At 38.9% G+C, this 22,453-nt stretch overlaps 2 protein-coding genes and 1 pseudogene across 2 annotated transcripts; 1 reads left to right on the forward strand and 2 right to left on the reverse strand.

Moving 5' to 3' along the window:
- Window positions 1–337: 337 nt before the first annotated feature.
- LOC107607149 (uncharacterized) lies at window positions 338–883 on the forward strand. The gene has a single exon (XM_016309129.1). It carries the CDS (start codon window positions 338–340, stop codon window positions 881–883), a length of 546 nt encoding a protein of 181 aa, XP_016164615.1.
- A 12,010-nt stretch (window positions 884–12,893) lies between these two features.
- LOC110265041 (uncharacterized) lies at window positions 12,894–20,258 on the reverse strand. Its single transcript, XM_088493358.1, has 3 exons — window positions 20,112–20,258; window positions 19,950–20,032; window positions 12,894–13,596 (listed from the first exon to the last, which is right to left on the reverse strand). Exons 1-3 carry the CDS (start codon window positions 20,256–20,258, stop codon window positions 12,894–12,896), a joined length of 933 nt encoding a protein of 310 aa, XP_088349484.1.
- A 121-nt stretch (window positions 20,259–20,379) lies between these two features.
- LOC148551000 (uncharacterized) lies at window positions 20,380–21,998 on the reverse strand (annotated as a pseudogene).
- Between the last annotated feature and the right edge of the window lie 455 nt (window positions 21,999–22,453).

The raw sequence follows: 22,453 nt of genomic DNA on the forward strand, positions 1-22,453 counted from the left end.
GAGTCACCATCCAGGAGTCCCGTGCAAGGCCGGATGGGGCTTGTGCTATTCTTGTGGTAAGGCGGGACATAAAGCCTTAAATTTTCTGGAGAAGCAGAAGCAAGGTGCCGGAAGAGCACAATAGCCTGGTCGGGTGTTCACCACCTCAACTGTAGGTGCCATGGGATCTGATACACTTATTCGAGGTAAATGTGAATTGGCTGGTCAAATTTTAAATGCTTTATTTGATTCGGGAGCAACACATTCATTCATTGCATTCGAAAAGGCTAGTGAGTTAGGATTGAAGATTGTGGTTTTGGGCTACGATCTTAAGGTGTATAATGCTACCCATGAAGCCATGGTGACTAGGTTAGGATGTCTGCAAGTTTCATTTAGGGTTAAACAACATGATTTTGTTCATGATTTGATTTGCTTGCCGATGACCGGTCTTGATCTTGTCTTAGGGTTGGACTGGTTGTCTAAGAATCATGTCTTGTTGAACTGTTTTGAAAAATCGTTGTATTTTATGCCTGCGGGGTCAGAAGGACCAGTTGTAGTGAATGGTTGTTATTTAAACTACGTTATAGTAAACTGTTCGGGACAGGAGTGTCAGGGCATTATGCTATTAGCTGCGAGTGTGTCAGGTGAGGAACAAAGTTTAGAGAAAATTCCAGTTGTTTGCGAATTCCCTGAGGTGTTTCCGGATGACATTGAGGAATTCCCTCCTAGCCGAGAGGTTGAATTTGCAATTGAGTTGGTATCGAAAACGGGGCCAATTTCGATTGTCGCTTACAGAATGTCGCCTTTAGAAATGGCCGAACTCAAGGCTCAGTTGGAAGACTTAATGAGTAAACGCTTTATCCGCCCTAGTGTTTCTCTGTGGGAGTACCGGTGTTACTGGTGAAGATGAAAGACGGGAGTATGCGGCTCTATGTAGATTACATGCAACTGAATAAAGTCACAATAAAGAATAAGTACCCACTGCCGCGGATTGACGATCTCATGGATCAGTTACAAGGAGTCGGAGTTTTCTCTAAGATTGATTTGCGATCTGGCTATCACTAGATAAGGGTGAGAGATGAAGACATCCCTAAGACCGATTTCAGGACTCGTTATGATCATTACGAGTACACTGTAATGTCTTTTGGGCTAACGAATGCCCCTGCGGTGTTCATGGATTACATTAACAGAATTTTCCATCCGTTTCTGGATAAATTCATTGTTGTTTTCATTGATGACATACTGATTTACTCCAAGACTGAAGAAGAGCATGCAGGACACTTGAGGACCATGTTGCAGATACTAAAGGAAAGGAAACTTTATGCGAAACTATCCAAATGTGAATTCTGGAAAGACGAGGTCCAGTTTTTGGGCCATGTAGTTAGTAAACAGGGGATAGCTGTAGACCCATCTAAGGTGGAGGCGGTAATCAATTGGGGGTGACCAACCTCAGTAACTGAGATAAGGAGTTTTCTGGGCGTAGCTAGCTACTACCGGAGATTCATCAAAGGTTTTTCACAAATAGCTTTGCCATTGACAAAGTTAACCCGCAAGGACGCGCCCTTTGTTTGGACTTCTGAGTGTGAGGAGAGCTTTCAAGCGTTGAAGCAAAAGTTGACCACCGGGCCTGTGTTGGTGTTACCTGAGCCAAATGAATCATTTGAGGTATACTGTGATGTCTCACTAAAGGGTCTAGGGTGCATGCTGATGCAGCATCATAACATGGTGGCATATGCCTCACGGTAGTTGAGACCTCATGAAGTTAACTACCCTACGCACAATTTGGAGCTTGCTGCGGTTGTGTTTACACTAAAGGTGTGGAGGAATTACCTCTATGGGGTTAAGTTCCGAGTTTTCTCGGATCACAGGAGCTTGAAATATCTCTTTGATCAGAAAGATCTTAATATGCGGCAGAGGAGGTGGATGGAGTTACTAAAGGACTACGACTTTGAGTTGAATTACCATCCGGGGAAAGCAAATGTAGTGGCAGATGTGTTAAGTCGGAAGTCGTTGTATGCTAATGATGCTTCGAGAAGAGGAGTTACTCAAGGCGTTCGAGAGTCTGAAGATTGGTGTTCAAGAAGCGTCTGGGACTTTGTGTTTGAGTCGATTACAAATCTCAAGTGACTTTAAATCCGAACTCCTAAAGGCTCATCAAAACGATGACGTGTTACCGAAGGTGTTGCCAGCTATTGAGCAAGGAAAACAGTGGAGAGTGTCATGGGATCAAGATGGGTTATGGAGATTTAAGGGTAGGATCATTGTTCCAAATGTTGGGACTTTGCGGCAAGATATCTTAAAAGAAGCACACAAAAGCGGATTTTCTATTCACCCGGGAAGTACTAAGATGTACCATGATTTGAAAGCGATGTTTGGGTGGCCGGGTATGAAAAATGATGTGGCAGAATATGTTTCAAAGTGTTTAACCTATCAGAAAGTAAAGATCGAACACCAGAGACCTTCTGGGACATTGCAACCTTTAGAGGTCTCGCAATGGAAGTGGGAAAGCATTGCGATGGACTTTGTGTCAGGATTGCCAAGGACTAGGGCCGGTTTTGATGCTGTTTGGGTGATTATGGACCGACTGACGAAGTCAGCTCACTTTCCACCCATTCGGATGAACTATACTCTTGAGGAGTTAGCACGCTTGTACATAAAGAAGATTGTGAGATTTCATGGTGTGCCTACTACTATAATTTCTGACCGAGATCCCCGTTTCACTTCAAGGTTCTGGGGTGCATTTCAAAAAGCTTTCGGAACCCGATTAAGCTTGAGTACACTTACCATCCTCAAATAGATGGCCAATCTGAGAGGACGATCCAAACCTTAGAGGATATGTTGAGGGCTTGTGTTTTAGACCAGCCGGCGAGCTGGGATCGGTATATGCCGCTAGTAGAGTTTGCATACAATAATAGCTACCATGCGAGCATCAGAATGGCTCCGTATGAGGCTCTGTATGGGAGAAAATGTCAATCTCCGCTATGCTGGTATGAAGCTGGGGAGAAAAGCTTGTTGGGGCCGGAGATGATAGCTGAGACTACTAAACAAGTCAAGAAACTCCGAGATAGGATGCTCACTGTGTAAAGTCGTCAAAAGAGTTACGCCGATCAGAGGCGGAGACCCTTGGAATTTGAAGAAGGAGACCATGTTTTCCTTAAGGTTACTCCAACAACAGAAGTAGGTAGGTCGATTAAAGCGAAGACGCTGAATCCTCGGTACATCGGTCCGTTTCAGATCTTGGAGAGGGTTAGACCGGTGGCGTATCGGATGGCTCTACCACCCCACCTTTCAAACCTGCACGATGTATTACATGTGTCATAGCTTCAGAAGTATACTCCTGATGCTAGCCATGTGTTAGAGCCTGAATCGGTTCAGTTAAAAGAAGATTTGATGCTTCTGGTGACTCCGGTCAGAGTTGACGATACGAGCATCAAACGGTTGTGTGAAAAAGAGGTTTCATTAGTCAAAGTGGCATGGAGTCAAGCCGGTGTTGAGGAGCACACTTGGGAACTTGAGTTAGAGATACGAACTGACTACCCACACCTATTCTCAAGTAACTGAATTCGAATTTTGTGGGCAAAATTCCCATTTAGGTGGGTAGAAAGTAAAACCCGGTTAATTAATGACTAATTAACCCATAAATTAAAATTTATTCTAGAAAATTAGAAATGTGATTTTTATGGCCTAATATGATAGAGAAAATTAAAACGAAAATTTTGACACCAATTTTAAAGAAATTGGCCCAAGATTGGACCGAACGGGTCAAACTGGGCCAACCGGACCCATATTGGGCCCTTGGTCCAACCAAGCTAAACCTAAAACCCTTATTCAGCACTCTCTCTCTCTCCTCTCTTAAATCCCAAAAAATCTGAAATTTCAAGAAAAGGGGGAAGAACACTCTTCCAAAGTTCACACCCTTACTTGATCTTCAAATCACCATAACTTTTGATCCGGAGCTCCAATTGCCGCACCGTTTGTGGCCATTTGTTCACCGCGTCGAGTGGGGAATCGGCCAAGGTATGGTTTTAGTTTTTTATATCTAAAATATAATGTGGTATGAAAACTAAGGCTAGAGGCCCTAAGATAGGATTTGAACTATTGATGTTATTGATTGGTTGAGATGAAATGTGTGGTTATGTATGTGATTAATGAATTTTGGTATTTTGATGGTATGATGCATGAGCGATATGCATGTTTTGATATATACTTAATGATTGGTTGAGATTGAATTGTGGGTGAAACCATGTTGATGGTGAGGATGATATTGATTGTATGTATTGATGGTTGATGGAAATGGTATTGTTGGAAATTGGGATGAGGAAGGATATATGACATGATATTGTGTTTGAAATTGAGTTATTTGATTGAGATTGGCTAAAATGGTGGGATGGTAGATTGTGAATTTGATAAAAATGTTAACATATGAGTTGAGGAGGCTTGAGGTTGATTTTTGGTAAGTTTTGGTTAGTTTTGAAAAAGGTTGAAATTGGTTTGTTTTAAAAAAATGGAATTTGTGGGTTTGTATGAAAATATATTTTTGGGTCTACTTTGATGGAGCATATCTTGGTCTCCAGATCCCCGATTTGTGTCAAACTTATTTAGAAATAAGATTGGATCCGAGATGTTTATGTTGTTCAAAGAACGGATGGAAAATAATTTGAAACGAAAAAGTTATGCCCGTCGGAAGTTTAGGATTTGAAACTGGAATTCTGCAACTTTTTAACTTGGTAAAATTTTTGGCAAGTCGCGCTCCCACGCGCATGCGTGACCGACGCGCACGCGCCAATCTCAGGTTTTACTCTTCCACGCGTGCGCCTGGCCGACGCGAACGCGTCGATGTATGGATGCAAATGTGAAATGCACAGTAGAAAATCTAGAGAGTTGCGCTGGTATTGTGCTGGTTTTGTGCGAGGAGCACAAAACGTACTCACGCTTACGCGTGGCTGACGCGCGCGCGTCACTTGATCTCTTTGCTTCCCATGCGTGCGCATGGGCGACGCTCATGCGTCACTCTACTTTTTCAGCCTTCCACGCATGCGCATGGGCGACGCGCACGCGTGACCCCATTTCATCAAAATCTGATTTTTGGGTTTTCAAAGCCGAATTTCATACTTCTAAGCCTCCGTTCTCACCCCTTATGTCCTAAATCCTTATCGTATGCCTAGCGATGGGTAGAAGCTAGGAAATGTGGTAACGTGTGGATGAAGTAAGGGGAGGATTAATGATGAATGATGATTAAAGATAATCGTATGAGATACGGATGATGATGGTAGAAGTGCTTTATATGCCGTGAGCCGAAGGGCTGTAATTATTAATAAATCGGCTGGTTATGGATTGTATTATGAGTCGAATGGTTGAGTTATTGCTGAATTATGGCTGAGTATGATTGCATATATGCTTATTGAATGAAATATGAATATTACACTTCCACTATCTGAGATATGAGTTTCCCTGGATGAAAGTAGTGACTAGTCACCACGTGCTCCAGGTGGAGACTCGATACTCTGCTGACCCTATGTCGTAAGTGTGGCGGGACATTGTGAAAGTTCCAGATGAGCTCGCCCCCGTGGATAAATACCGGTGTGGGTGTTGTGTATATGTATTGATGATTATGATTGAGAATAACTCGAGTTAGGGATGCACGATAGAGCGACAGTCCAATGGTTAGCTACCAGGATTTGTCGAGTTTGCTTTATAACCGACAGATGAGACTCATCAGCCACTAGGACAGGAATACATCATATGCATTATATGTGAATTATTTGGAATGCCTAAGTGACTGCATAATATTTGCTAATTGTCTAATTGTTGTATTTGCTTCATATTTGTGTATTTCCTTGTTGATATAATTGTGTTTGCGATATCAAATTTCTTATGGCAGTTGGGAGGTTCGAAGGATTTGGAAATGGGAGTGTTAGTTAGACTGAAGATCTTTATCTTGTTGCCTGTTTCATTTATGGTTTAGTCTATTTGTAAGCTTTGATTATCTGTTGGAAGTTCTAGGATTACCTTCCGCTTTTCCAGGACATTACATGTTAGATATGTGGGCACTGTTACCATACTGAGAACCTCCGGTTCTCACCCATGCGGATTTTGTGATTTTTAGATGCAGGTCGTGAGGCTCCTCGCTGAGACATGCTGGAGATTTCTGGATTAGCAAAGATCCTTAGCTCTCGGGACTTTATTTTAGTTTTATGTACTTAATTAGATACTTATTATCTTCACTATATATATATATATATATATATATATATATATATATATATATATATATATATATATGTATGTATGTATGTATGTATACTGTTTTGACTCCTCTTAGAGGTTGTTTTGGAGAACAGGTTCTGTAACTTGTCTTTTGCGTTTCTTTTGGGTTCCTTACTTTATATATATATGTATACTTCTATGCTTGGACCGGTTATCTTCGCAAACCGGGTTTTGGGTTTTGATATTCGTATCTTTGGCACTCTCTTGTTTATATATTCACGATAGTTTATCTGTTTTGTTACGTTATCGATCGGAGTGTTGCGTTTTTCAATTTAACGATTTTGTTTTACCTCTTTTTCTGCAAAGGCTCCTAGTTATAACCATTTTTCACACTACTATGTATACTAAATTTTATTTTTAGAGGTCGTAATACCTCACCACCTCTGTTTTATTAAGGCTCTGTGTGGTAGGGTGTTACACATCATCTTTGATGCATTTAGATCCTTGATCAGGCAATGTGAACTAGAAGTTTAAAAAATTATACATTTGCAAAGGATAGCAAATGAATTGACTGATGTATTTTCTGATCTAAAGAGGATAACTAAATCCTATATACCGGCTAAAAATGCTCTGATTTGAGTTGATGTCGTAGTCAGACAAATTGCCGCCGAAGCAAATTCACACCAGAAGCGTGGCAGGCCTGTCAGTTCTAAAGACAAAAATCCTCGAAAAAGAAAAAAGGTAAATACTATTCCTATTGAAAAAGACATAGTAAAGACACCTGCAGTTAGGGCTGGCAATTCATACCCTACCCGCGGGTACCCAACCCGGTCCAACCCGTTCGGGTAGGGTAGGATACAGTCCGGGTATGCCTGCGGGTAGGGTAGGGTACGGGTTTAGGGTGTACCCTACCCTACCTTACCCGCACTTCAAATATAACACATATTTTATAAAAATTAGGTATATAGTGAAGGAAGTGAGAATTGAACCCACAACCTCTCTTATGTAATGACTTACAATAAGTGAACAACCACTAAACTAGTTAGTTAATTTAGTAATTTAAAGCATTAGTTTGTTATTTGTTATGTTATTAATATGTATAAATTTTGAAATGATTGAATTTTATATTTACTTTGAAAAAAATTGATATTTCTGCGGGTAGGGTAGGGTAGGGTAGGGTTTAAAACTTTAGGGTGCGGGTAGGGTTAGGGTTGAGAGATTCTCAACCCGCGGGTAGGGTAGGGTAGAGTTTTAATAGAATTTTTAACCCGCGGGTAGGGTTAGGGTAGGGTCCGAACCCTACCCTACCCTACCCATTGCCAGCCCTACCTGCAGTTGTTCGAAATTCTGATATAATTTTAACGCCAGAAGACGTTCAAGTACCTAAAAATTGTGAAAAATGACGAGATCTAGATAAATTATGTTTTTACAAGAGAGAAATGGGGCCGAAATAAGACAATTATCAATGAAATATTTGCATATAATGTGGCATTAAATATCATGCATGAAAGTAAGGATCTTGAGCCAAGATCAGTCGAAGAATGTTGACAAAGAAATGATTGACCAAAATGGGAAGAAGCCATGAAGGCTGAGTTAGACTCACTTGCAAAATGTGAAGTCTTTGGACCTGTAGTCTGTACACCAGAAGATGTAAAACCTGTTGGATACTGATGGGTATTTGTGAGAAAACGAAATGAGAAAAATGAAGTTATATGCTACAAAGCTCGACTTGTAGCACAAGGTTTTTCACAAAGGCCCGGTATAGATTATGAAGAAACATATTTTCCTGTAATGGATGCAATAACATTGTGTTATTTGGTTAGTTTATCTGCATATCATAAACTTTATATGCATTTAATGGATGTGGTAACATCCTACTTATACGGCTCATTAGATCGTGATATCTATATGAAAGTCCCTGAAAGACTAAAGAAATCTAAACCATCCAATGAATATTCATAGGGGTTATACTCAGTCAAATTGCAAAGATCTTTATATGATCTAAAGCAATCTGGACGAATATGGTATAATCGTCTTACTAAGTATTTAGCCAAAAACGGATTCAAGAATGATGACATCTGTCCATGTGTTTTCATAAAGAAATCTGCATCTAGATTCATTATAATTGCTATGTACGTTGATGATTTAAATATCATTGGAACTCCTGAAGACATTCCAACAATTGTAAAAGCTCTAAAAGAAGCGTTTGAGATGAAAGATCTTGGAAAAACTAAATTTTGTCTCGTCCTGTAGATTGAGCATACAAAAAATAGAATCTTCATTCATCAAACAACATACACAGAAAAGATCTTGAAGAGATCCTATATAGATAAGTTACATCCATTAAGTACCCCAATGATCGTAAGGTCTTTGGATGTGGAATAGGATCAATTCCGTCCTAAAGAAGAAAATGAAGATATCCTTGGTTTTGAAGTACCATATCTTAGTGTCATTGGAGTTCTAATATATCTTGCTAATAATACACAACCCGATATATCATTTGCTGTGAATTTATTAGTAAGGTATAGTTCCTATCCAACCAAAAGACATTGGAATGGAATTAAACAAATCTTTCGATATCTTTATGGAACAGTTGATATGAGATTATTTTATCCCTATGGATCCAAGTCACAACTAGTTGGCTATGCAGATGTAGGATACTTGTCTGATCCATATAAAGAGAGATCTCAAACAGGATATCTATTCATATATGGTGGTACAGCTATATCATAGAAGTCTACAAAATAGACAATTACAGCAACATCCTCTAATCATGTTGAAATACTAGCTATACATGAAGCAAGTTGCGAGTACTTTTGGCTTAGGAGTTTGATCCTATATATTCTGTCATCATGTGGACTGATTGATCATAAGATAGCTCCAACTGTCCTGTTTAAAGATAATACAGCATGCATTACTCAACTTAAGGGCGGATACATCAAAGGTGATAGAACAAAGCATATTTTTCTCAAATTCTTCTTCACTCATGATCTTTAAAATCAAGGGACAATTGATGTCCAACAGATCCGCTCAAGTAATAATCTGGCAGATTTATTTACAAAGTCACTCCCAAAATCCTCCTTTGAAAGATTCGTACATCAGATTGGAATGTGCCGATTTTGAGACATTAAATGATGTCGACAAGAGGGAGAGACTGTATTCTTTTTTCCTTGGTCAGGTTTTTTTCCATTGGATTTTTCTTGACAAGGTTTTTTAATGAGGTAGTCCCCATCACAAAGAATATTGTACTTTTTTTCCTTCACTAAAGTTTTTTTCCATTGAGTTTTCTTTAATAAGGTTTTAACGAGGTATAATCCTAAATGGTCATCCAAGGAGGAGTGTTGTGATAAGAATACCTGATGTGGATGCCCATTTTCCATGAGACTTTTTAACACCCTAACTACCAAAGCTCACACTTCCGGCTGCGCGACTCTGATAGTTCGGACATTACGACAACTTTTATATTATTTAATACTAAAATATGAGCCTGTTTGAAACTTTAAACCGCAATACTGCTCCCAAAAATACTTTCATCCGATGACATACATCCATAAATACCATACAACTTACAAAACTCATAAAGAGTACATCCATATATATATATACATAATTATATATATAAATAATATTACAAGTAATAATCAATACAATTCCTATCCCTCTTACAGATTATATCAAGATAAAGGCGAGGGTACAATAAACCATAACTAAAACAATACAGAGCATCACAGCAACAATTAAATAAACTCTTCGTAACTTCTGCGCCATATCCTGAAAGGGGAAAAATGTAGGGGGGTGAGAACATCATCCTCGAAAGGGTTCTCAGTAGAGGGTTTTTAGGAATTACTGTAATAGGATACTTGAAGATAACCGCATCAGTGATTAATAACCGTCTTTTGCCTCTTTTCAAAAACAACAGTTTCCAATAAAAGTAAAGTCGGGAATCCTTTCTAAAAGAGGAACCGTTCAATTCTCAAAAACTCAAAAGTCTTTCAAAACGGTTTATCTATGCTGAAACAAAATAGCCTTTCATATTTCATTCCAAACCAGAAACACAAAACTGAAATCAACCATCAGTTCATTTCATTCCAACCGCGGCCCTAGGCCCAAACAATCCAACCAACAACCAATCACCACAATCCAACAGAGTCCCAGATGCAAACACAGATAGGAAGTTCAAGCACAAACAAACAGTTATTACAAGTAGAACAGTTAGCAATTAATCACATAGGCAAACCAAGTATAATATGCACACCCAACCAATGTCACACAAATGCATATGATGCATGCCTGTCCCTAGTGGCTGATGATATCATCTGTCGGTTATAGAGCCAACCCGACAAGTCCTGGTAGCTAACCATTGGACTGTCCCTCTGTCGTGCATCCCCAACTCGAGTTATACTCATCATAAACTTGATCATAATCATGATCCATATCCATCACCCTCACTGGTGAATATTTATCCATCACCATCACTGGTGAATATTTATGGGGGCGAGCTCCTCCGGGGCTTTCACAGTGCCCGGCCACACTTACGACATAGGGTCAACAGAGTATCAAGTCTCAACCTGGAGCACGTGGTGGCTAGCCACTGCTACTACCCAGGGAAACTCGTATCTCAGATAGTGGAAGTGCAACATTCACATTTATCAATGATTCAGCATAAACATGCAATCAATCTCATCCATGGATCAATATCCATCTCAGCCATCCGGCTCACGGTTCATTCTAGAACCAGCCAATATTCATATCATACACAGCCATTCCGGCTCACGGTTCAATCCAGAACCAATCAATATGTATAAACATACACAGCCATTCCGGCTCACAACAAAACAGCACTTCCACCATTCAACATCATTAAATTCATAAAGTCGGCATTTAAGCCATAAATCATTTCCTCAATTCATTTCACTTTGAAATCGAGTTTCAACTCTTTTCAGCCTTGGCTTTAAAGATCTCATTTCTCAAATCATCTCAGGCTCATAAGCCAAATTTACTCAAAGTGAGTTCCCTTTTTAAAATAAAGCCACTCTCGGCATACTCTTTCCAAAACTTCCAAAACCATGGAAAGTTAAAGATTCTTTTTGGGAACATTCAAAATCACCCATCCAATAATGGAATTTTATAACAAAAGTTTCTTGCCAGAGTCCCAAGTCTTTAGGGAAGGTCATCTTACATCAATTCTTTAAAAGTCATTGAAACTCTTAAAATCATAGATTCTCGGTTCAAGTAAATAAAACTGAATTTATTATGAAACTGAACCATACAAAATCACAAGTTCCAACCCGGTCCAAAAATCAACTCATTTGAAACGGGACCAGTTCAATTGAATCAAACCGCTTTCAGATTTCTTTTTGGAACCCATTTTTCTAACTCTTCTAAAATGCCTCAAACTTGATTACTCAATCAAAAATCTAGGTTCCTTTAAAATCACTAAAAACTCCTTTTTATATTGAAATCAATATTATAGCATCATTCTTTCCTTCAGTGATTCAAACGGCAAACATAGTTCAGTTCTAAATAAACCGAACTCAACGTATAAAGTTCATCAAATAAATTAAGCTGGAAAGCATAATTATCCTCTTAATAAATCAAATAATACAATTTCTCAAATCCAAATCTTTTAAATAACCTTTCAAACAAGATTTAGATTTTATAGAAATTTCGGCAGCACCTCCCCTAAAACTTGGACTTTTGCCACCCGGTTCGGGTCCCAACTAAACCGTTTTTCTCATTCCTTTTCAACAGCTCAAACCAGAAATCAATTCAACAGCAAGCTAAATCCAACAGTTGCCTCAGTGGCATATCTCGAGAAAACCATTTAAAAATCAACTCAATATCAACCGATTTAACTCATTTCCAAATCTTTAAAGAATCGGTTCAGTAACAAATCATTTATCAAAACCAAATCAATTAAAGCAACCCAGGCTGAATTTCAAGAGTATTCTATCTTTCACATCATCAAAATAATTGACTCGATTCAAACCAATCTTCAACGGATTAAACTCATTTCAAATCTTTAAAGAATTAACTTCAAACATTACATTTCACAAGCCACATAACAATTCAGCCAAACCAACATCCATAGTCATTCGAGTCAATCAAATAATACATAAGGCAGATACAATCACCAAATACACAATATCTCACATCAGTACCCATATGTAATAATTCCAATAATAAACTATAGTTTTCGGAAAGCGCCCCTACCTCACAACATTGGAACCACAACCCAACTCGTTAACCAACTCCTTTTATCTCGACCCGAAATCACCGGCAAATCAAAATCTCGGCTCTGCCCGCTCTCTCAAAAGCAGAAACAGCCCCAAACGGCACAAGCAAACCGGATTCTAGCTCCTAAAACCATTAACATTACGATTACTTTATTACACAGAACAGAACACTAACGCAGAGCTCTCGAAACCGGAATACTTACTGAAACTAAGAAAGAACGGCTGAACCGAACAGCAACGGACTCTGAACCGGTTGGGCGGTAGCCCCGGTAGCCGCCTTCAGCGGCTGCGGCGACCCAACTCCGACGACGGTGACTGAAACCAACATGCCGCGACAATAAGACTCCCATAATCTCATAAGAAATGAAAACCAAATTTGAAACCCTTACCGGCATTCTTTTCCGGCGACGGCAGCAAGGTTTTCCGGCGGCCAGAACAATGATAACGCCACTAACCAAAACAGAGCAGGATTTAAATAAGCGGCAAAACCTTGGAACAGTTCCGGCTAGCTCCATTAGTGGCGGCCTGGACCTTTTTCTGACGGCGACAATTCCAACCGAGGCGGCGCCGGTGACGCAAGCACGGCTGGGCATGGTGGTTGAACCCCCAGCTCAGCCTCAGATCTCTCTGTCTCTCCTGTTCGGTGTGACTGGACGGCCTTCTCCTCAACGGCACGACGGCAGAGCAAACCAGACTGGCGACGGCAGAGGTCACGGCGCGTTCGGCGGTGACGCGGGATGGAGGTGCCGGCGACAGCGGCGACTTCACCTTCTCCGCGCTCGCTCCTCCTTCTCCATCGGTGGTTATGGCTCGCCCTCTCTTCAGGTCGCGGTTCTGCCTCTGATGCTGCGCAAGGATGATCGGCGACGGCACGAGCTCCTCGCGCGACGAATCGGCACAGTGACGGGCTCGGCGGCTGCGTTGGCCTCCTCCCCTCTCGGATCTCTCTCTTACTCGGACTAGATCGGCGGATTCATGGTGGCGACGACAAGGAGGCTCGCGACGGTGACAAGGACGCGTGGACTGCCGCGGCGGCGCGACGCGGTGAGGGCGACGGCGGCACTGTGAGCTCCCTTCCCTCTCCACGCCGGCGAACCTTCCTTCTTCCTTCCCTCTCAATTCGTTCCCTACTCCTGTTTCTTTCTTTCTTTCAAGCAGCTTGCAGCTGCTGCTGCTGCATTAGGTACTCTAGGTGTACCGGGTCAGGGGAACCGGGTAGGGTTTTTAGGGTTAGGGTTTCTCTTTCAAAATTAGGGTTAGGGGCATTTTGGTAATTTCAAATAAAAATAGGGATATTATAGTAATTAGAAATAAATTCTAATCCATTAATAATAATGTATAAAAATACTATTTGCTCATCAATTTCATAAATTATTTTCAATAAAATGTCCCAACCAAATAATTAGAAATAATATACTCAATTTCTTCATTTTCCAAAATAGCAGTATTAATATTTAAAATATTACTTATTTAATCCAAATCATATAGAAATCCTTATTATTTCGCAACTACCAACTTTATAATTTGAATATAGAAAATAATCCAATAGTTGTAAAATTGGATAATAAATCATAACTTGTCTCAAATTCAATAAATCACAACTTGCCTTAATTATCTTTAATAAAATGATTTCCGAAATTAAGGCTATAAATAACTATATGATTTGAGACTTGATCATAATAAGACTTTTCAAAGATTCTGGGTCTTACATTCTACCCACCTTATAAAAATTTTCGCCCTCGAAAATTGATACAAAATGAAAGAAATTCCATAACAGTTCACCCTTGAACACATTTAAGGAAGAAGCAAAAATATCTCATCATATAAACATATATACGATTTTCAAATACTTTGATTGTCATATGCATAAGGGTACAAGGCAGGGGTGTGATTGCAAAGCAAACGTTACAAGGTAGGCTCAATGCAAAAGATAACATGGGTCAATCATGTGATAGTAGGGCAAAGCATCAAAGGCTATAAAACAGGATGGGGTTAAAATGACGTGCTTAACATCCGTACATCAATCTCATCTCAACCTCCAAGCTTCAACTTTCCAACTCCATCAAGCACTTTACAACCTCATAGCCAATCATAAGCCTAACAACCGCAAACCCGTTCGCAAGGAACAAAACACCCACAACTCATACGTTGCACACCTACCGCTTCAACTTTCGTATACACATCACGTCTTAAAGAACTAACGTATCGCGTTACTACGTCTACAAGTCGCACGTGATATCAAAATAATTCTCGAGTCTACTCAGAAGGATACAAAACTTTAGAAAGGAGAGGCAATTGTCAAGGACAATACTCATAGATTCGAGACAAAGTATCCAATTCCAGATAAACAAGGATGCTCAAGCAATGAAGTCTGCTAGACACAATTCAATTGACAACTTCAAAGATAACCCTTGGATCAAGGAAATTCAATAGGATCAATAAGAAGAGAACCAGCGCCTTAGTTCGAAACAAATTCAAGTTGAGTCGAAGAAGTAGGAGATTTACAAAAAGGAATATCAAACCCAAGACAAAGCTAACAAAACTCAAGAGCAAGATTAAAAGTACTTCCAAATACATTGTTCATAAAGGAACAGAAACTTGCAGAAAAACCACTTCGCAATCTAAAAGAAAGGTTAATTAACAACATCCTTCAAGAGAGTAACAAAAAGTATAATCGTGGCTTTGCTTTAATGCAAGTTCATATTGAAATAGATTTTGTCGAGTTCTAAAAACAAGGTGCACACGGGTTTGGCTAAAGGCTAAAATATTTCTTCAAATATTTTAGAAAGATAATTAGATGCACAACTCAACCAGAAGCAGTTCATAAAACTCGGGAGAGGAATCAAAGGCTTGTTCAAAAATTCTCAAAGTTCATATTCAAACAAGCGTGTATAACATTCGTAGCAAGGATGAAAGAGAAAATTAAACTCCTTTTAGAAAAGAAACTCCAAGGCAAAAATTTGCACACAATCTGGTAAGGAAATAAGTGGTGTGTTACAAACAAACCGGTTTCCACTAAACAAGGAAGCTTTCCAAAACTTCATTTAAAATGGTGCATGGCAACTTTAAATTAATTTCGTCAAAATTGGATAATGGTTTTAATCTCAATCAAACAACAGAAAATAAATCCCATTTAATATTTCGTCAAAGAGAATTCGAGACTTCTTTAAAAGGTTCAAAACAAGACTCCAAAAGCGTTCTTGAAATCACCATCTCGGAATAACATTCAAGAAGTCTAAGATGTACTAAAAAGGAGTCAAGCCTTGCAAGAAAGGATCTTAAATTAGAGTAGTTCAAACAAGATCCACTAAACATGAAATATCAAACAAGTTTTAAATTAATCCGAAAGAATACAAAAGTCATAGAAAAGACAACTCAATCATTTGTAATTTTTCAATGATAAATCTTTAACTAAAAACTCTTGTAGAGATAATAGGAGAATAAACAATGCACTATCTTGAAACGAATCAAACTGACCCACATAAGGATGAGATTCACAAGAGGGGACAAACCAAGATCAATGGTAATGTTCACAAGATGTAAAAGATTAGTTAAAAACAGAATCACGTATGACATTCATAGAGGTGAAAAGCTTAAGAAGGAACCAGTCCGTTCATAAGAAGAAAGCTATGAATCCAATATTTTCAAAAGAACAACAATGGCATAAACTATGTAGTATGCTAAATCAAACTCAAATCAAAATGAATTAAGTAAGTTTATCAAACGAAACTCAACCGGGATAAAAGTGAAAAATTCTTTCTTTCCAAAATTTTGAAAAATACCCAAATACATAATCAAATGAAGTTGTGCAGTGGAACTATAGTAAAATTACTAGAAGGTCAAATTGTAATTTAAGGTAAATGCAGTTCCATAAACCAGTAAAAGTACAGGCGGGGTATTGGAAATAAATAGTTGTCAAACTGTATAAGTAATCTCAAAGTTTCATATATAGAAAAGTATATATCTAATCAACAGCAATTTATAAAATCTCAAAATTGGCTGTGATCACTGTCAAGTAAGAGAAAAACTGAATCAACAATTTCTCAAAGAATGGACTCAGAACCCGGAGTTAAAAGTCACAGCACATTAAGACAAGTTCAAGACTATATCAAAGAATACTTGAATCAAGAAGAACTCAAACAGAGGAAGACAGATGCATCAAGGATTCTAAACAAGCATATGCACTTAAGATCATTCAAGAATGCATATGAATAGAGGAATAGAGTGGAAACATCAAATTACTTTTCAAGAGGAGTACCAAACAAGAACTTCAAGTTAGGATATAAAAGAACAGGTCGACTCGAACAGAATTCAAGACACACAACTGAATAGCCTCGAGAAAAAGTTTCTAACGTTCCCCCAAAGCCCGCGATTCGCTTTACTCGAAACTTGTATATCATCTATGATAACCCATCAGTGCTTTTATATACATAATTCACTAGTATTAAGCCGGCCAAACTTAATATCAGGAATTATGCAATGCAAGACTAACAGCATTAATCAATAGATCGTCATGTGCATAAAGCTCTAATTCTCGTCATTCGACAAGACCTAATACATGACAAACGCTCAGAGTATGCAACTGAAGCATAGTCAGTCCATTCCTCAGGCTCTACAGGAAGAACTGCTCTGATACCATAATTTAACACCCTAACTACCAAAGCTCACACTTCCGGCTGCGCGACTCTGATAGTTCGGACATTACGACGACTTTTATATTATTTAATACTAAAATATGAGCCTGTTTGAAACTTTAAACCGCAATACTGCTCCCAAAAATACTTTCATCCGATGACATACATCCATAAATACCATACAACTTACAAAACTCATAAAGAGTACATCCATATATATATATACATAATTATATATATAAATAATATTACAAGTAATAATCAATACAATTCCTATCCCTCTTACAGATTATATCAAGATAAAGGCGAGGGTACAATAAACCATAACTAAAACAATACAGAGCATCACAGCAACAATTAAATAAACTCTTCGTAACTTCTGCGCCATATCCTGAAAGGGGAAAAATGTAGGGGGGTGAGAACATCATCCTCGAAAGGGTTCTCAGTAGAGGGTTTTTAGGAATTACTGTAATAGGATACTTGAAGATAACTGCATCAGTGATTAATAACCGTCTTTTGCCTCTTTTCAAAAACAACAGTTTCCAATAAAAGTAAAGTCGGGAATCCTTTCTAAAAGAGGAACCGTTCAATTCTCAAAAACTCAAAAGTCTTTCAAAACGGTTTATCTATGCTGAAACAAAATAGCCTTTCATATTTCATTCCAAACCAGAAACACAAAACTGAAATCAACCATCAGTTCATTTCATTCCAACCGCGGCCCTAGGCCCAAACAATCCAACCAACAACCAATCACCACAATCCAACAGAGTCCCAGATGCAAACACAGATAGGAAGTTCAAGCACAAACAAACAGTTATTACAAGTAGAATAGTTAGCAATTAATCACATAGGCAAACCAAGTATAATATGCACACCCAACCAATGTCACACAAATGCATATGATGCATGCCTGTCCCTAGTGGCTGATGATATCATCTGTCGGTTATAGAGCCAACCCGACAAGTCCTGGTAGCTAACCATTGGACTGTCCCTCTGTCGTGCATCCCAACTCGAGTTATACTCATCATAAACTTGATCATAATCATGATCCATATCCATCACCCTCACTGGTGATTTATCCATCACCATCACTGGTGAATATTTATGGGGGCGAGCTCCTCCGGGGCTTTCACAGTGCCCGGCCACACTTACGACATAGGGTCAACAGAGTATCAAGTCTCAACCTGGAGCACGTGGTGGCTAGCCACTGCTACTACCCAGGGAAACTCGTATCTCAGATAGTGGAAGTGCAACATTCACATTTATCAATGATTCAGCATAAACATGCAATCAATCTCATCCATGGATCAACATCCATCTCAGCCATCCGGCTCACGGTTCATTCTAGAACCAGCCAATATTCATATCATACACAGCCATTCCGGCTCACGGTTCAATCCAGAACCAATCAATATGTATAAACATACACAGCCATTCCGGCTCACAACAAAACAGCACTTCCACCATTCAACATCATTAAATTCATAAAGTCGGCATTTAAGCCATAAATCATTTCCTCAATTCATTTCACTTTGAAATCGAGTTTCAACTCTTTTCAGCCTTGGCTTTAAAGATCTCATTTCTCAAATCATCTCAGGCTCATAAGCCAAATTTACTCAAAGTGAGTTCCCTTTTTAAAATAAAGCCACTCTCGGCATACTCTTTCCAAAACTTCCAAAACCATGGAAAGTTAAAGATTCTTTTTGGGAACATTCAAAATCACCCATCCAATAATGGGATTTTATAACAAAAGTTTCTTGCCAGAGTCCCAAGTCTTTAGGGAAGGTCATCTTACATCAATTCTTTAAAAGTCATTGAAACTCTTAAAATCATAGATTCTCGGTTCAAGTAAATAAAACTGAATTTATTATGAAACTGAACCATACAAAATCACAAGTTCCAACCCGGTCCAAAAATCAACTCATTTGAAACGGGACCAGTTCAATTGAATCAAACCGCTTTCAGATTTCTTTTTGGAACCCATTTTTCCAACTCTTCTAAAATGCCTCAAACTTGATTACTCAATCAAAAATCTAGGTTCCTTTAAAATCACTAAAAACTCCTTTTTATATTGAAATCAATATTATAGCATCATTCTTTCCTTCAGTGATTCAAACGGCAAACATAGTTCAGTTCTAAATAAACCGAACTCAACGTATAAAGTTCATCAAATAAATTAAGCTGGAAAGCATAATTATCCTCTTAATAAATCAAATAATACAATTTCTCAAATCCAAATCTTTTAAATAACCTTTCAAACAAGATTTAGATTTTATAGAAATTTCGGCAGCACCTCCCCTAAAACTTGGACTTTTGCCACCCGGTTCGGGTCCCAACTAAACCGTTTTTCTCATTCCTTTTCAACAGCTCAAACCAGAAATCAATTCAACAGCAAGCTAAATCCAACAGTTGCCTCAGTGGCATATCTCGAGAAAACCATTTAAAAATCAACTCAATATCAACCGATTTAACTCATTTCCAAATCTTTAAAGAATCGGTTCAGTAACAAATCATTTATCAAAACCAAATCAATTAAAGCAACCCAGGCTGAATTTCAAGAGTATTCTATCTTTCACATCATCAAAATAATTGACTCGATTCAAACCAATCTTCAACGGATTAAACTCATTTCAAATCTTTAAAGAATTAACTTCAAACATTACATTTCACAAGCCACATAACAATTCAGCCAAACCAACATCCATAGTCATTCGAGTCAATCAAATAATACATAAGGCAGATACAATCACCAAATACACAATATCTCACATCAGTACCCATATGTAATAATTCCAATAATAAACTATAGTTTTCGGAAAGCGCCCCTACCTCACAACATTGGAACCACAACCCAACTCGTTAACCAACTCCTTTTATCTCGACCCGAAATCACCGGCAAATCAAAATCTCGGCTCTGCCGGCTCTCTCAAAAGCAGAAACAGCCCCAAACGGCACAAGCAAACCGGATTCTAGCTCCTAAAACCATTAACATTACGATTACTTTATTACACAGAACAGAACACTAACGCAGAGCTCTCGAAACCGGAATACTTACTGAAACTAAGAAAGAACGGCTGAACCGAACAGCAACGGACTCTAAACCGGTTGGGCGGTAGCCCCGGTAGCCGCCTTCAGCGGCTGCAGCGACCCAACTCCGGCGACGGTGACTGAAACCAACATGCCGCGACAATAAGACTCCCATAATCTCACAAGAAATGAAAACCAAATTTGAAACCCTTACCAGCATTCTTTTCCGGCGACGGCAGCAAGGTTTTCCGGCGGCCAGAACAATGATAACGCCACTAACCAAAACAGAGCAGGATTTAAATAAGCGGCAAAACCTTGGAACAGTTCTGGCTAGCTCCATTAGCGGCGGCCTGGACCTTTTTCTGACGGCGACAATTCCAACCGAGGCGGCGCCGGCGACGCAAGCACGGCTGGGCATGGTGGTTGAACCCCCAGCTCAGCCTCAGATCTCTCTGTCTCTCCTGTTCGGTGTGACTGGACGGCCTTCTCCTCAACGGCACGACGGCAGAGCAAACCAGACTGGCGACGGCAGAGGTCACGGCGCGTTCGGCGGTGACGCGGGATGGAGGTGCCGGCGACAGCGGCGACTTCACCTTCTCCGCGCTCGCTCCTCCTTCTCCATCGGTGGTTATGGCTCGCGCTCTCTTCAGGTCGCAGTTCTGCCTCTGATGCTGCGCAAGGATGATCGGCGACGGCACGAGCTCCTCGCGCGACGAATCGGCACAGTGACGGGCTCGGCGGCTGCGTTGGCCTCCTCCCCTCCTCGGATCTCTCTCTTACTCGGACTAGATCGGCGGCTTCATGGTGGCGACGGCAAGGAGGCTCGCGACGGTGACAAGGACGCGTGGACTGCCGCGGCGGCGCGACGCGGTGAGGGCGACGGCGGCACTGTGAGCTCCCTTCCCTCTCCACGCCGGCGAACCTTCCTTCTTCCTTCCCTCTCAATTCGTTCCCTACTCCTGTTTCTTTCTTTCTTTCAAGCAGCTTGCAGCTGCTGCTGCTGCATTAGGTACTCTAGGTGTACCGGGTCAGGGGAACCGGGTAGGGTTTTTAGGGTTAGGGTTTCTCTTTCAAAATTAGGGTTAGGGGCATTTTGGTAATTTCAAATAAAAATAGGGATATTATAGTAATTAGAAATAAATTCTAATCCATTAATAATAATGTATAAAAATACTATTTGCTCATCAATTTCATAAATTATTTTCAATAAAATGTCCCAACCAAATAATTAGAAATAATATACTCAATTTCTTCATTTTCCAAAATAGCAGTATTAATATTTAAAATATTACTTATTTAATCCAAATCATATAGAAATCCTTATTATTTCGCAACTACCAACTTTATAATTTGAATATAGAAAATAATCCAATAGTTGTAAAATTGGATAATAAATCATAACTTGTCTCAAATTCAATAAATCACAACTTGCCTTAATTATCTTTAATAAAATGATTTCCGAAATTAAGGCTATAAATAACTATATGATTTGAGACTTGATCATAATAAGACTTTTCAAAGATTCTGGGTCTTACAGACTTGCTTTACCAAGGGTGATTGCATTTAATTATGTTTGAAAAGTAAAGTTTTCTTGTGCTTATAAATGGCAATGTAATATGAAGCATATAAGACACATCAATAATAATCACAAATATTTCTCTCTCTCTCTCTATCTCTTTATACATTACACTATAAATTCTCTCTTTTTTATCTCTATGTGATTTTAAGTTATAATATCTATAATATTAATAAATATATAAATTACTTCTATTATAGTGAGATAAGATCATATTTATATTTTTTATTTTTTTCTTCCTTATTTATTTATTTATTTATTTTATAACACAAATTTATTTATCTAATTTAAAGGAGGCAAAAGCAGTAAAATGGTTAACATTTTTTACATGTATCCCATTTCTCACCGCAACAATTCAGATGTAGGCCCATGAATAATAATTTATTCATCAATGCGGGTCCTATTATTATGGACAAATTCCAATCTCATTTTAACATTTCAAATCTATATATGTAAAAATTTTTGGCCATCTACATAATAGCATTGGTCAAAAAATAATCCCTCAAAGATTATTTAAACATTAAATTAGTTTTTGAAAAATCAGACGTTTCAATATGTTGTGTCAATAATAATGCATTGCATGTCTCATGTCATAACTTTTTCTAAAGTTAAATTTAGGGTTAAGTATGATTTTGGTTCTTAAGGTAGGGGCTGAAAATTTTTTTCGTCTCCGACATTTTTTTTGCTACAAAATGGTTCCGAAAATTTAACTTAATTTTAAAATCGTTCTTCGAACGAAAATGCCCTTCCCCTTCTTTCCCAAAATAATCAATTCTTCTTCTCAATCACAACAA

Source organism: Arachis ipaensis, chromosome B7, assembly GCF_059453495.1.
Source record: "Arachis ipaensis isolate K30076 ecotype BB chromosome B7, ASM5945349v1, whole genome shotgun sequence".
NCBI lineage: Eukaryota > Viridiplantae > Streptophyta > Magnoliopsida > Fabales > Fabaceae > Arachis > Arachis ipaensis.